The 16201-nt window shown below is 41.0% G+C and overlaps 2 protein-coding genes across 6 annotated transcripts in view; one reads left to right on the forward strand and one right to left on the reverse strand.

Annotated features, from left to right (window-relative positions):
* stxbp1b (syntaxin binding protein 1b) overlaps positions 1 to 16201 on the forward strand; it is a 90914-nt gene that overhangs the window by 44462 nt on the left and 30251 nt on the right. The gene's annotated exons all lie outside the window — the stretch shown is intronic.
* noxa1 (NADPH oxidase activator 1) overlaps positions 1 to 16201 on the reverse strand; it is a 32136-nt gene that overhangs the window by 5153 nt on the left and 10782 nt on the right. For 3 of the 4 annotated variants that reach the window (XM_077521909.1, XM_077521908.1, XM_077521907.1), the window contains exons 7-14: positions 13041 to 13100; positions 12923 to 12960; positions 9999 to 10137; positions 9823 to 9891; positions 9004 to 9091; positions 5148 to 5257; positions 2483 to 2643; positions 321 to 429 (exon numbers count right to left, since the gene is read on the reverse strand). In XM_077521909.1, coding sequence (XP_077378035.1) covers positions 321 to 429; positions 2483 to 2643; positions 5148 to 5257; positions 9004 to 9091; positions 9823 to 9891; positions 9999 to 10137; positions 12923 to 12960; positions 13041 to 13100 — 774 coding nt within the window. Of the gene's footprint in view, positions 1 to 320; positions 430 to 2482; positions 2644 to 5147; positions 5258 to 9003; positions 9092 to 9822; positions 9892 to 9998; positions 10138 to 12922; positions 12961 to 13040; positions 13101 to 14395; positions 14750 to 16201 lie in introns of those variants that run through there. The other variant, XM_077521910.1, reaches the window with a different exon arrangement.

The raw sequence follows: 16201 nt of genomic DNA on the forward strand, positions 1-16201 counted from the left end.
GAGAAAACGAGCTTTTGAAATTTGTATTGTTTTTACCATGCTCATGTTAAACATTTCTGTGGCAATTCCCCCAAAACCAAGGAACATTTGGAATATCTGCCAATCACACTTGTTACGGCAAGAGTGGCAAACCTCAGTCTGGCAGACATAAACTGAGACAAGTCACACGTGAAAAACAATAGATTTCAACAACATAGTCAATTTGGTGAGGAACAGCCTAATTTATCACCAGTTGCTACTGGTGATCTTTTATGTGCAGTTGAGGTTTGAAACAAAACAAAGACATTTTCGGAACATCAATGTAGCGTTGAAATCCTCACCTGGCACCACACAGTCGTTCTGCCGCCTTCTGACACCTCTTGGACGGTCCTGCCTGCCTCTAATTCCCATTCAAGAGGCACTAGCAGCCGAGAACCAGGCTTTCTCTGTCTAATGAGAGAGAGAGACAGAGAGAGAGAGAAAGAGAGAGAAAGAGAGAGAGAGAGTTTTAATAGCATTTTGGGTGCACACTCAGTTGTTCTACTGTAGTTTGAAGCATACATAGATTACCCAAATCTCACACTCAGCACTGATGAGACTGCAGCTCACGCAAACTGCTCCATTCAGAGGTCCAAATAATGTGAGCGTAGTTTATGAGCCCCTTTAATGAGGCGCTTCACGCCTTTCGGCAATGTTCATGTTTTAATGAATGACGTTTTTCATTATTTTTGATTATACAAATGTTTTACGACTTAATTGTGCTTAAAATGACCTGTGTAATTAAAAATAAGTAACAAACTAGGGCTGATTCTAATTGTGTCACAAATCTGATTTATAAGTGGTTTGATTTTTTTGTAACATACATACATTATGTAATTTATGATCTCGGGTTTTGGACAGGTGTGATACTGGTTTAGCCGCCATGTGCATGTGTTAATGTTGCCAAGGGTTTATTGTATACAGTGTAGGCTATATAATTGGACTAACAGTTAGGTTTACATTTCACAGCCAGTTTTGTCCTAATGGGCTTTGCTTTAACAACTTAACTGAACCATTGTTCATGGTTCTGACAACTAGAGCTGTGCGATACTTGAGATTTTGGTATCAATCGATAACAAGTAAATACTGGTGCCAATATCACCGATGCCGAGACCAAGTACTTTTAGGGTCATAAAATATTATGGTATTTTAAATCATTTGTCCGATTAAAAAGCTTCCCCCCTCCTTTTTTGGCAAACATGCCATAATATATCCTCAATGGAAACATACCTGGGTTGTTTCAAAGTAGTAATAATCTTCATATTCTTAATCTCTGTCACTCTTCTGCATTAGGCTTTATTTCAAGAGGTTGAACAGAAACATATGATTAAGCATGTAGGAATTGTAGCTATTTTTAGGCAAATGCTCCTATTTTCCAGGGCTCAAAAGTAATTGGACACATAAACACAACGTAAAGTAAAATGGTACTATTCAATATTTTGTTGAGAATCCTTTCCAGGCAATGACTGCCTGAAGTCTGGAACCGATGGACATCACCAAATGCTCCTTTGTGATGCTTTGCTAGGCCTTTACTGCAGCTGTCTTCAGTTGTACCTTTGAACGTCTTTCTGCCGTAAGTTTTGCCGTAAGAAAGCGAATTGCATGCTTGATTGGTCAGAGATCGAGTGATTAACTTGACCATTGAAGAATATTCCACTTCTTTGCTTTAAAAAACTCCTGGGTTGTTTTTGCTGTATGTTTTGGATCATTGTCCATCTCTACTATGAAGCACCGTCCAATCAACTTTGTTGCATTTGGCTGAATCCGAGCAGAAATTATTTCCCTATACACTTCAGAATTCATAGGGCTGCTTCTGTCTTTTGCCATATCATCAAAAAACACAAGTGACCAAGTGCCATTGAAAGCCTTGCATGCCCATGACATCACATTAACACCACCATGTTTACAGAAGATGTGGTGTGCTTTGGATCATGAGCTGTTACAATTCTTCTCCAAACTTTCTTCTTCTCATCATTCTAGTACCGGTTGATCTTAGTCTCATCTGTCCAAAGAATGCTGTTCCAGCATGCTGTTCTCAATGCTTGGGCAGTAGGCAGGGTACACCCTGAACTGGTTGCCAACCAATCCAGGGCACACGGAGACAAACAACCATCCACACTCACAAGCACACCTAGGGACAATTTGGAGCACCCAATTAATCTGCCATGCATGTCTTTGGAATGTGGGAGGAGACCGGAGTACCCGGAGAAGACCCACGCAGGCACGGGGAGAACATGCAAACTCCACCCAGGAAGGCCGTAGCACTGGGAGGCGGACGTGCTAACCACTCAACCACCGTACCGCCCACGATCAAAACTATTATCCACCAATTTGTTGTGTATATGTGATAATATGAGGTGATCAAACATTTATTTTGGTTCACATGCAGTCATGGTCCCCTAAATTCACAGAATGCTGCCCACGATAAAAATGAGTTTGAGAAACCTGAAAACTGGAAAGTTACCTGAGGCGCAGAGAAGATGCTGGCTGATCCAATTGTTGAGCAATTTCTTCCTTTAGTTCGTGGTATGATGCATTTGAAGGTACTGAGACTGCCACAGTGTACACGTAGTGAACTTTTATGAGTACCGAGTCTGTTTCTGCTTCCTGGACTGAGGCAACATCCTGGGAAAACCAAAAGTATTTCAAAAAGAAAAAAAAAATCATCCAATGAAATATACTATAATTAATGTCATCAAATCTGTCATTTTGTAGCCAAGTGAGAAATTTAATTTCAGTACCTAAGTATTGATATTGGTTTGGCCTCTAACAAAAGATTAAGTCTAAAATATTATGTAATGTTGTTTGATAAGTTTGTGAACGTAAACAAAAAACTCTGGAAACTGTACAAAAGCTAAACGTAAACTGTGCTGTGCTGTATTGGCAGTGTTGCCACAGTTACCTTGAAAAAGTAACTTAGTTACTTTACTGATTACTTGGTTTTAAAAGTAACTAAATTGCGTTACTGATTACTTGATTTTAAAAGTAACTAAGTTAGATTAAAAGTTACTTTTTTAGTTACTTTCAGCAGCTGCCGATAACACCATCTCAACATAAAAATAATGCAGTAGAAACGGAGTTCCAAATACTTTATTGAAAGTGCATTTTTAACATGAAAATAAAGGTGTTTTTTTATGAAAAACAAAATAGGCAGTCTCTCTTGACTTCTTGTAACGTAAATACTTTTTATAAAACAAAAAATAAAAATCTATCCAGGTTGAAAATGAAAATCCCCTAAATTCCTCTATTGTTTGTTTGTTCCGCTATTCCAGTGTGTACACATGTATCAGTTTAAATATTTATTAGTAGTTATTGACAGTTATAATTGTTTTTTGGTTTGTTTGTTTTTTCTCTTCAAAATAAGGATCAGGAAAACAAAAGGTTGATAATTTAATGTTAAATATAAATATTTAACCTTTAGACAGACACCAACACAATTAAACAGAATATTTGCACATTGTGAAGTATTTCAGAAACATAAATTTAAGACATGAACTAAACCTACCGTCCAGCCAAAAGAAATATGAAGCCACCTTATGGAACAATAAATCTATCAAACACATTTTAACCACTTAATATATGCAAAAATATTTCCAAAAGTTCATTTCCCTTTTTAATCAACAATTTTTGTATTTAACAATTGTTTTTTCTTTTGTCATCACTTTCATTTTTGGTTAATGTATGACATCTTTTTTTGTTTTTTTAATCTGAGACACGATGATGACCACAGAATCACTACTGTTTATATTTTGTTTTTTGGGCTGTCGTAATCGCGGGCACGTCTCAGTTCTCCTATCTGCTGCTCATGCTAGTTGTAGACATTGACAGGGAGCCACAAACTGAGAAATGAGATACTTGCAGTGTGCTTTTAGCTTAGCTGGTGTGTTGGCTGTGGGACATACCTGTGTCGTTTGAATCCATGCATTGGATCGTCACGGGAGTTATTCTTTTTGGCTCGCGCGCAGTACCAACGCCGGCCCGGGACATACAAGTGCACCGAGAGGACTCGATAGCCATGGGAAATACCGAGATGTACGGCACCGGCTTCTGCTAACTGTCTCCATTTGTATGTTGTCACTCGTTGCGCGCGCGCGCGCCGTGTCGCGAGCACGGAAACACGGAAGTAGCTTGAATGGTGATGCTACTGAAATGTAAACAAAACAAGTAGAGCACGGCGCAGAACTCTTGCTATTGTTATGAAAACCATAAAGCCTCACTCGCAACCGATACGGTCGTTTAGCTCCCCTTGACGAACGATGGTTCGGTCGAATCGTTTTTTTGTTCCACCCCTACTGAAAACGTAACTTGTCTGACGTCACTCCCCCTCGCGAGAGGGCGGAGACGACCTCATCCCATAATGCTTCACGGACCAGTTGAGGATGGAAATAAATTATTTTTTTTACCACTTTTATGGTCCATAATGCACACTTTTTTTGTTGTGTTGTGTGCCTGTTGGTTAATAAAACTAGTAGTAAAAGTATCATCACTTTTGTTTTGAATGTGCAAACCATTCATGACCAGACCATGGCTGAATTCAGTGTGGTGATCAATGACTTCTGCCTCATCTTCTTAGTTAGCAGTAGTTGTTTGTGACTGTTACAACAGTGAGATAGTTTGCCTTCTTCATGAAAATGTGGAGTAACGCATTGATTCTCTGGACAGTAACTTTAATCAGACTACTTTGTAGAATAAAGTAACGCGTTAGACTATTAGTTACTTTAGAAAGCAACTTTTTTGAGTAACGCGTTACCGGCAACACTGTGTATTGGTCACACACACTTCAAACACTGATTTTTGCATGTTACCATTAACTATTAACTGTAGTTTAATATTAGCTATAAAATGTTAATCAAAAAAACGTTAGATGTTTATATAGCTTAAATCTCTATTTAGGCTAAAAATAAGACTAATGTCCTAGAAAGGCATCTTGCCCCCCCTTCTTTTTCTTCCAGTGTACTATAAGTACAACGATAATTCTTTCAGCTTGTCAACATTTGGGGTCTTTTCCATCGAAACGCATCTTCTGGATCCACAAACGGCCCTCATTTGATTACTTTTTTTGTATTTTCCTGAACCTTTATTTATCCAGTTTTGGCAAGTGAGATAGACTCTCACTGGTTAGAAGTTACCTGACTGCTGGCTGAGTTGGTTGTGTACTTGGGAGGCTCTGCGGCTGGCAGTTGAGTGTACGTGGCAGTTGAGTAGGACGGGGGTGGCATGTCTGAAGAAATTTGTCCTCCTGCCAAATGCAATGAACAGCTGCAGTGTAATTCCTTACAATCGTAGTTGATAATGGTATTCACATTCACAATACAATCAATGAACTGAAAGGGCAAATCAAGCCCCAAAAATCCTTGACAGCAATATATTCTATGCAGCCCCAACAGTCTAAACACAGTACGGTATTCTGATTAATATGGCGTTTGTGGACTATGAGGTACGCAAGCAATATCCACCTGTTTTTATCCATCACAATTGGCGGGCCATTTTGTCACTTACTGTTCACTTTGTCGTCATGGTTGCTGACTGGGTAATGATCACAGATCACCTGTTTTCTGAAGCTGAGCCCTGAGCAATTGTGGATTTTGCTGCTTAACTCATACTCCACGAATGCAATATTAACCAGAATACCATTTTTATAGACTAGTGGGGCTGCGTGGAACATATTAAAAAAAAAAAAAAGGTGTGAGCAGTTTCATTTTTCATCAACAGATGGCAGTCGTGATTTGAAATTGAATTTTCTACTTTCAGTAGCTCTTAAACAGTGGAAATAAACTTGAGTAACATGAGTGATATTATAAATAATTACTAAATTTTTGACCTTGTAATATCCTCATGAGATGAGCCTTTGTCATGACTAGGGTCATGTAAGGGTTATGTTTGAGGCATGTGTGACTGTGTGTGGTCAAGTGTCTGTTTTGAACTGATGTAACTAGAATCTAGTTTCAACTGGTAAGACGCTATGTGATGTCAGAAGCTATGTGATGTCAAGAATCTTTAATCTCTTTATCTGGTCAACAGACAATCAAATAATACCATGTCGGTCCTGTTACCCACATGTCTAGCCAAAGCCAATCAGATCGATTCACTGTCTATAGGAGGATGTGTGACGTATTGTTTGTTTTGCGCGTTGCATCATGGGAAATGGGTGGCAAGAACCAACGTGTTTTGCATGAAGTTCGATGGTTTTCGCACATTTGGAGGAGGATTAAGAGAAGCAGATGGTTAATTCTTGTGCCATAAATTGTACGGCCCGTCGGGAGCATTGATTAAAAAAAAAGGGGGGGACTCGAAAAGGGAAAGGAATGGCTGCAAACAGGGAGGTTATAACTTCACGCTCAAAGGTAAGTAATTGTGACTATATATTTGTTATTTGGATTGGATTAAATAATAATAATCGAGTTTGTGCATTATAAAATCCGCTGAGTCATATTGTTTGCGGTCTTATTCAGGTGTTCCGAAGCACAATCGACACTAGCCACCTTAACTTGTTCCCCGTCTTGAAATGGGCTATCCTGCATCGCTAAACGTGAAGGCTAATGAAAAACCCGTCCAGTGTTATGACGTAACTCCAGCACGCACGGATTTACACTTAAATGAAGAATAACTACCCAGTTTTGCACAGCGCTTTGTATTAAATAAGAGTCATTTGTCCCCAAAGCAGATGTGTGACCAGGAAACAGGTGAGTCGGACCAAATTTTGTCATAATCCCACGTCTCATAAGGGCTTTCAATAGTTTAAAATTGTCGCCAATACATCTCTGTAAACCTCCTCCACCCTTCGGCCGTTAACGTGCTTAAATAGCGGCGATTCGCCCGCTAACCTTCTTTGTGTATGGTGTTTCTATACAGTCCGCCATGTTTTCTGCCACACAGCTATCCGCGCATGCGCTAAAAAATGTCAACAAAGGATCTTCCTATATAAGCCTGTCTGAGAAGTGTGTGTTTTGTTGGGTTATTACCTCTGTTCCTCTGTGCAACTCTCGTTGTTTCTCGTCTAGTCAAGTTTGTTCCACGCCTCTCGATGTTAATAAATAGTTAAAATCTTATTTATGTCTGCATTTTTGGGATCCAACCTCAGCACATAACAGAATAATCCGACCACATGGATCCCGCAGACTTAAATAAGATGTGCCATACGCCTGGACAACCGCTCGAGGGAGCGTTGGAGAGAACGTCGCATGGAGCAGGTCCTGTGTCGTTTCGGAGAGCAGCTCTCCACCAGCACCGATCCCTAATGCTGACGCATTGGGTGGGAGCAGTCCTCTCAAAGCGCTCTCTGGTTCACCCCTGCCTCAGCCTCAAGTTCCCTCGTTGCAGCAGAGGTGTCGCCTTCTCAAGTCCCCTCGTCGCGGCCGGTTGACTCTGTCTCAAGTTCCCTCGTCGCAGCAGAGGTGCTGCCGTCTCAAGTCCCCTCCTCGCAGCAGAGGTGCCACCGTCTCAAGTCCCCTTGTCATGGCCGATTGCCTCCGTCTCAAGTTCCCTCGTCGCAGCAGAGGTGCCGCCGTCTCAAGTCCCCTCCTCACAGCAGAGGTGCCACCGTCTCAAGCCCCCTCGTCGCGGCCGATTGCCTCCGTGTGAACTTCCCTTGTCGCGGCTGATTGCTGCCATCTCAAGTTCCTTCGTCGTGGCAGAGGTGCCGCCGTCTCACATCCTCTCGCTCCAGTTCCGGCGGCGCCCGGCCAGCGGCCACTATCTGCTCCTGTTCCGACAGCGCACGCCCTGCGGCCGTCCTCTGCTCCTCGTCTGGCAGCGCAAGTTCTGCGGCCGCCTTCACCCTTCGTCTGACGTCCTGGAAGGACCTCCAGCTCGACCCGGCAGGGACTCGCTCGAATGGCAGCTTGGTCGACCTCCAGTAGTATTGCGACGACCTGTACCCATTCCATCACATCCGTAGTCACATGTATAATTGGACGTTATTGCTGGCCTCCCTGCTTCCTGTCTAAACGTAGGGGTCCGCCAGGAGGCGTCTTTTTTTTTTGGGGGGGGGGGGGGGGGGGTACTGTCATGACTCGGCTCATGTAAGGTTTATGTTTACTGTCATGACTAGGGTCATGTAAGGGTTGTTTACTGTCATGACTAGGGTCATGTAAGGGTTATGTTCTGCTTACTGTCGTGGCTAGGGTCATGCAGGCGTTATGTTTACTGCCGTGACTAGGGTCAAGCAAGGGTTATGCTTACTGTCATGACTAGGGTCATGTAAGGGTTATGTTATGTTTACTGTCGTGACTAGGGTCATGCAAGGGTTATGCTTATGTCATTACTAGGGTCATGTAAAGGTTATGTTTACTGATATGACTAGGGTCATAAAGAGTTATGTTTGGGTCATGATCGTGTGGTCAAGTGTCTGTTTTGAACTGAGATCAAGTGTCTGTTTTGAACTGATGTAACCAGCATCTAGTTTCAACTGGTAATAGGCTATGTGATGTCAAAAGCTATGTGATATCAAGAATCTTTAATATCTTTATCTGGTCAACAGCCAATCAGATAAAACCATGTCAGTCCTGTTACCCATATGTCGAGCCACAGCCAATCAGATCAATTCGCTGTCTATATAAGCAGGTCTGAGAAGAGTGTGTTTTGTCAGATTATTACCTCTGTTCCTCTGTGCAACTCTCGTTGTTTCTCGTCTAGTCACGTTTGTTCCAAGCCTCTCGATATGAATAAATAGTTAAAATCTTATTTGTGTCTGCATTTTTGGGATCCAACCTCCGCACATAACAGCCTTCAGCCGATTTACTTCCGGATTTCGAGCGCATGCTTGCAATGTAGCTGTTGTCATATTTGGTCTCTAGATGCTTATTAATTGGAATACAAATTTGCTGTATAGTTGGTTGCACTTTGTGAAAAGTATAATCCACACCTAAGTATATATTCTGGTGCTTTGCGACTCCGCATTTGCAATAGTTCCGCGATTAGTATTACATTCTCCAACTTATATCTTTCTAGATAGACAGACAGAGCACAAGATGAAGTAAAGTTTACCCCAGTTTGGAGTTGCTGAGCGAGACCAGTTCTTTGGACGAGAGGGTGGCTTTAGACCTGGAGGGTGGGGAATCCCAGTAGCAAGTGTCTGAAAGATGAGTAACGCAAAGCATTATTTACGCTAGGTATATTTTGTCCAACTAAGATTTGTTTCTAGCAACAAGTAATCTGTGACCCATAATGACCTTGAATAGTAACGTAACGTATATCATACAATGTTAATTAACTTCCTTACGCTATTATCGCGCTATATTGTCAATATTCTATTTCAATCTTTGGTCTACACGCAATTGCTTACATGCTTAGTGGTCAAAAGGCACTATCAATTAAATCATCTAAAAATATTACTGACTTGGGGACATGCTTATGATCGGTCGCGCTAGGGAGCTCAATTCGACGGGGGAGCTCAAATTGACAGACACCGGCTTCCTCGTTTTCAACTGACACAACTGCTCCAAATATACATTCAGCCATTAGGCAAGTACTCTGATCAATACTTTTATTGTATTTAATTCAAAACCACAAAGGTGTAAATGTTTTTTTTTTAATTATTTTTTTTTTTTTTAAATACTTTGTCCTTCACTCCCCAAAACCTATTTATGTTTTTAAGCCTGTAAATCCTGGATGACAATCAGTTTTTGGTTATTTAAATTCTCATTGTACTTTACTTAGAAGATTCCTTGTGGCATGATAATGGACGAATGGAAGGAATCTATCCAGGGTCATTAGTGATTACAAATTATTTTGTTGCTCATTGATATACTCCCATTAAAATGCCCAACCGAACACCAGACAGCGGAACATAAACAAAGGAATTACACTCTCAGTTTTGCCTTTGGTCATCTTGATATCTGCTGGCTTTAGCAGAGACATTGGCACAAGTCCTCTCTGAAAACAAAATAATTAAAATTAGCAATTGAGGTGCATCCACATTTGTATTTTATTCATTATATTTATTTATTATAATTTCTTTTCTTTTTTTTTGTCTCCCTTACCTGTCCATCATATATGACCGTTGCCATCCCATCCTTGTCCTGATCGTCATATAAAAATACCTTGGAACCACCTGGCACTGTCAAGTGGCCCGGGCCTCGAGCCATGTAAGGGACCGTCATACACATGTAGCGAGACGCTCTGTCAAGCAGTGACAAAACTAGTTTGCATTATATTGTTTTCAAGTAAGATTTGACTTCAATGTGCAATAAGTTCACAAAAGTACTATGGCACTTTGGTTTTCAAATTATATTATTTTTGACATTTTTCATTGTTGTGTCATGCGAGTAAGACGCCCAGCCAGCATGGACTGATAAGACATCAATCAAAATGACCCGGTGTCAGTACTAGATGTGATCAGGGTGCCAGATCGAAGGCGCTGAAATCGTTCATGACTCGAGTCATGCAGGAGTAATGTTTGGGTCTTGTCTCATGTCTGGGGTCACGCCTGGGTTAAGTTTGAGTAGAGTTCATGACCGTGCACCAGAGTTCACGACCCGTTACGTGTCTGTTTTGGGTGTTGTAACTGCATTCAGTTTCAACTAGTTTAGGCTATATGATGTCTGGACTTTGTGATGTCAGGAATCTTTTATGAAGTTTGTTGATGTCAGGAACTATCTGTAATTACTGGGTTAACAGCCAATCAGAGAATTCCATGTCAGTACTAGTACTCACATGTCTAGCCACAACCAATGAGATTGAGTGACTGTCTATTTAAGAGTTGAGAATTGTGTGTTTTGCCGGATTATTGTCCACCTGTCCCTGTATACAGTGTCTGAGTTTCTGTGCCTCTCGATGTGAATAAATAGATAAAATCTTATTTGTGTCTGAGCCGTTGGGATCCAAACCTCTCAGCACACAACACAATCTATTTTACTTCTTCAATATCCTGCTTTTATGTTCTTAGGTTTATTTAAGTTTTTACAATTTCAGTCCATATATTTGGTATTTAAATGACCTCTTTAATATTTTCTTTCAATGTTTGATGTCAACCAGATAATTTCCAGCCAATCCTGTAGCTTGACGTCATCGGTAGGCGACCCCGAGACAATCTGACAGCCCGATCACATCTGGTACCGACACTGGCACCAGGATCAAAAACAACAACAAAACAATAAAAGTCAACAACAGTCTGTCTCTTCATTCTTTTCCAGGCTTTAGATATAAAATGTGCTATTACAAAAACATCAAAATCAACAAGCCACTATTAGAACATCCATCCATCCATTTTCTGAAATGCTTATATTGTTCAAAGTCATTAAACATACACTCCCTTAGAAAATAAAAAGAAAATGATTTTCCCTTTCCACGTCATTCAAATTCCACATTTCACATATTCTATCATCTTCAAGTGTATATATAAGTAAATCAAGCAGTTTCAATAGCCAGAGGACCAGGGGCCTCATTTATAAAACTGTGTGTGAAAACCTGCGCAGAAAAGTACGCACGAACGAAACTCAAAACTCACATGCGCAGAAAAAAATTGGGATTTATAAAACCGTGCGTAGACACACATACGCATATCTGCACGCAAGTTCCCTCTATAAATGCCACACGATCCCAACCGGTGTGTGCAGCAGATTCCACACCGTTCCCCGCCCCAAGTCAGCCTATTACCTCCCATGTTTGGCAATGGAAATCAACTCATCTGCGTATTAATAAGGAGCACGTGCTGGCGAACACTAAACCAAAACAATTTGGACGGTCAATGAAAGGCAAGAAAGAAGGCTAAATTCACCATGATGTACATATAAATTTTGTGTGAACAATAGGTCCCCCAAAAAGATAAAAAAAAAAAAAAAGGATGTGTCATTGAAACCCTCACTGAAGGGGTCGAGTCACAGAAGGCCAATAAAAGCAAGCATAATCCATCCACCCATCCATTTTCTTAACCGCTTACACTTTTATTGTCATTACTCATACTTGTAAATTGTAAAGGCGATCAATAGGCCGCCCTATTATTGTTGTTAATATTCCCAATGTGTTGTTTATGGATCTTCATCCAGAATCACGACTGCGTGGATTGTATTGTGAACGTTTATGACTGACGCACGCATTTCTTTCTTGTACTTGCATGACAAAACCCTATTTCCATAGCGAAGATGCTTGTATTAGACTGCATTTTTCTATCTTTTTTATTTTTTATCCTTATTGTCTTGTGTCAATATAGTTTTATTTAGCCTTCAATGGAAATTGCACGGCGGTCGGCTGATACGATAGACGCATATTGTTGCGCGATGATGTAATGTGTGTAGTATGTGTCCACATTAGTTGTCACTAATGTGATTTGTTGCATGAGGCTTTTTCAAGATGATCAATGAGAGAAGACGGCCGTTTAAAATGTTTATTCGCATGCAGCTTTCCGCCCCGCTGCGTGCTTGTGACGTCGGAGCAAGTCTGCAAAATATTATAATGTGACACAACATCCAGCATATGTCGCTGTTTTCCCATGTCTCCAAAATATGCGGATTGCGTACGGTAGGTCCAGACTTGACGTGGCGGTGCGTAAAGTTTCACGTTCAGTTTGTTTTCTATAAATACCACCTTTGGCGAAGAAATGTTCGTACGTAGAGTTTTGGCCTCATTTTGATCATACGCAAGCTTTATAAATGAGGCCCCAGACCTCAGCTGAGCAACTAACTATCTTTGATTTCTGGACAGTTGACATAAAACATATTGTCCAGGAATAGCAGGTTTACATCCGTCGATTGGGTTGAGTAGAGACGGTGTATTTTGCGTCATAAAGTATTCGCCGAAAATGCAGAAGCACTCGGCCAAAGGTGGGAATCGTCATCGACGGGAATTGATGATTGACGGAAGTGACCACCTCTGGTAATAATAGTAGTATATCATAAATACCTCAAAATCATCCACCACTATGCCCAACTAAGACCCCAAACCTTTGTCCATCAAATATAGTACTCACTGAGCAACGTCTGAGTTGGGCTGATAATAACCAGGCTTCTGTTGAGAAACAGCCAACGATGAGACGTGAGAGTGGATGATTCCGAAAAACGACAACAAAATGTAACGAGCGCCCTTACCTGCAACCTGAGAGGTTCAAATCCACCAAAATCATCATTGGGAATCATGGAGGAAATCACCTTCAGACAGAAGACAAACAAAGAAGAAATGCATAGAGCTGAAGATGGGTGAAAAACAATTTGTGAGGCTGAGAAAAAAATGCTTCTTTTTGCCAGGGAACGGACCACTAAGGCCACCACTCAACTCACATCAATTTGCACCAGATCTCCTTAGCCCCTCCCACCGTTGGTGAGCATATGGGAAGTGGGACTCGCATTGCCTCTTTGGGCTGTGCCTGGGGGCCACTGGGTGCCACTCGCCTCTTCCAGGCTTAACTCAAGCCTGAGTGACTTGTACCCGGGATTGGGTAATTTCGATCGAATGTTCTTCTGGATCATAGGAGGTCAATGAAGCGTATTTTGTTTGGTCTCTCGTCTTGGACCTGTTTGTCCTGGGTGACCCTTACACAGGCTTAAGGCCCCGACAACTTATCTTCTAGCGTTATTGGGCCACACAAATCCATCCACCACAATAAACTGATGACTCAAGAAAGGCCTCAAAGTCCCTCTGCTCCAAAATGTTTGCTTCTAAACATAGTCTGCACTTAACATTTTAAGTTGTGTATGACATCCAGATGTTCCATATACTGCACACACACATAATTTGTTTATCGAAGCTAAACTATTGAAATTATTAGATCTAGTCAACTATAGAACTATTCAGACAATGTATAAGGCGGCCAGATATTGTCTCCCTTATAACTTACAAACATGTTTTCAGGCAAAGGAGTCGAAATATGATTTGAGAGAGAAACATGTGTTTGTTCAGAGATGTGTTAGGACTACACTGAAGTCATTTTTGATCTCCTGTACGGGTGTAAAATTATGGAATTCATTAGATCTGGGACTAACAGAAACAAAGACACTGGCTGCATTTAAGAAAAAATATAAAGAAATGGTATTAATCAATTATATTTAAGAAAATGTTTAACCTGACTTTTGTTCAACTATTATGTGGGAGAGCAATAACACCAGTGTCAAAAACAAGGAGGGAGCTTCAACACAAAAATGTAAACACGTCTGACTATGTTATTGTAAAGCAAGGACAGTCTATTTTATATCATTTGAAAACAGCATCTGTGCCGACTGCTGTGAAAAGGACGCTCTGCTCCAAAAACTTTTTGCAAACCAACATGGATCTAATTAGCTGGTCTGTAAGTGCGTTTGACAAAATCTTCTCTATGATGAGACCTGCAACTACTGATCGTTCATGCCCAAGTGGAACTCACATGTCTGGATATGCTGAGGATTCCTGGGCAAGGTGGAGACCAGTGTGTCTGACTACTTTTGACCTTGAGGACGTGGAGGACGTCTACCTGCTGGCTGTGCTGGTGGTCCTGCTGATGCTGCTGGGGATTGGAACCCACTGGCTGTTTCGCACGCTGCGTAAAATGTCTGATCGCCAGAAGATTGCAGAGGAAATGGCTGAGGCCACTCTGAGAGCCATCACTGGCGTGCAACCCGGCCGAACTAATGCCGTTGATGAAACTTCCCTGGTGAAAAACGACATTGCAGCACTCAACCTTGCCATGAACGGAATGAGGAGAGACATGGCCACAAGGTTGCTTGAACTGGAGAAAAAGGTCGCGATGAACAAAAATCGTGATGAAGACGGATCGGACTGAAGGAGGTGTCGGACACATGGTCTTCACTATGCCCAGTTATCTAAAGCTGCTGGACTGTGATAATCCACAGGGTATGAATCAACAAGTGATCAACAAACTACTGGAAAGAATCTTTTGTCATGATCTACAAACGAACAAATCACTGATGAAGAGGATCCGATTGACTTTTAATAATCCATTTGCCTGAATCAAAAGTCTCCGAATGTAATCAACTCGACAACCTGCTATTTGGACTTGATGAACTGAGTGAACTTTCAAAAATCCATCTGCTTGAATCAATTGTCTCCGAATGCAATCAACTGGATTTTTAATTTCATGGACTTGATAATCTGAGTGAAATTTTATCATCTCTGCTGACTTTTATTATTTTTATTTGATTTTGTGCGTCCTAGTTTAGTATGGGGGCGGGAACCTATAAGCTTTATGCTTCTTCCTGCGAGCCCTTTTTCTTTTCGGTTATTGTATGTCAAAATTGTGTGATGTAATGTTTGATTGTTAACAATGTTGTCCGAAAGGAAAAATGAACAAATAAATCAAATCAAATCAAATCAAATCAAATATAAACATTGTACCTGCGTGTATTTCACAAAGCAGGTTTAGTGAGAACACTGAGTCAAAAACCCTGAAATTTTGGAAACTCTGCATCTTCTGTTTCAGAAAGGGATGTAACTGAAACCAGAGGATAAGCGGTAACTCTAAAAAGAGGTCATCTAAGCTTTCGGTCAATTACCATAGTAACATTGTCCTTGAACCTAACCTGGTCAGTAGCAGGTTTTTCACAATGAACCTCAAGTTTTTCCCTGTACCCGCCTCCTTTCAGATACACACGACAATTCATTTCCTCATTCACAAAGTCCGCTGTGTTGACTTTTGGCGTAAATACGCCTGCAGTCTATAGCGTAAAGTTCACTTTTATCACGAACATGGCATGTCATTTTGACAATGAATCTATTGATGAAGGTGCCGCTTTATTATGCAGGGAATTAAATATTCGTCTCAAGATTGTTATCAGGCCATGCATATATGCCTGCATTTCCGGACAGTTATCTTTTTGAACGGTACCGTTTCATATCACAGTCCATCATCTACATTCACAGCTTAATCCGTCCTTACATTTACATTTACATCACATGCGCTCACATCGGAGAATATATGTGTTGCACTCCATTTTTTCCTTATACCTCTTTGAATGTTTTTATATTTTATCTAAGTTTTTACTTTTCATCTTAAGTCAAGTGCGCTTCTCCCCGGTGCCATGGTGACTCGACGAATCGGGGCTCTATTGAGGCAGCTTGTTAACTCTGGTAGTAACTCCAGGTGCTACTACTACTACTACTAATACTCAGCGTTGAAATAAGTCACTGGAATCAGCTGTGCTGGAACCGAAATCGAACCGAAAGTTGATGTCAACTCCTTGATCAGGGTTAATCTCACAGTTTGTTGAACTTGCTTTGTGAAATACATCCCTGGACATAAAATCCTAAATGTTAATTTCTT

Source organism: Festucalex cinctus, chromosome 5 (assembly GCF_051991245.1).
Source record: "Festucalex cinctus isolate MCC-2025b chromosome 5, RoL_Fcin_1.0, whole genome shotgun sequence".
In the NCBI taxonomy this organism is placed as follows: Eukaryota; Metazoa; Chordata; class Actinopteri; order Syngnathiformes; family Syngnathidae; genus Festucalex; species Festucalex cinctus.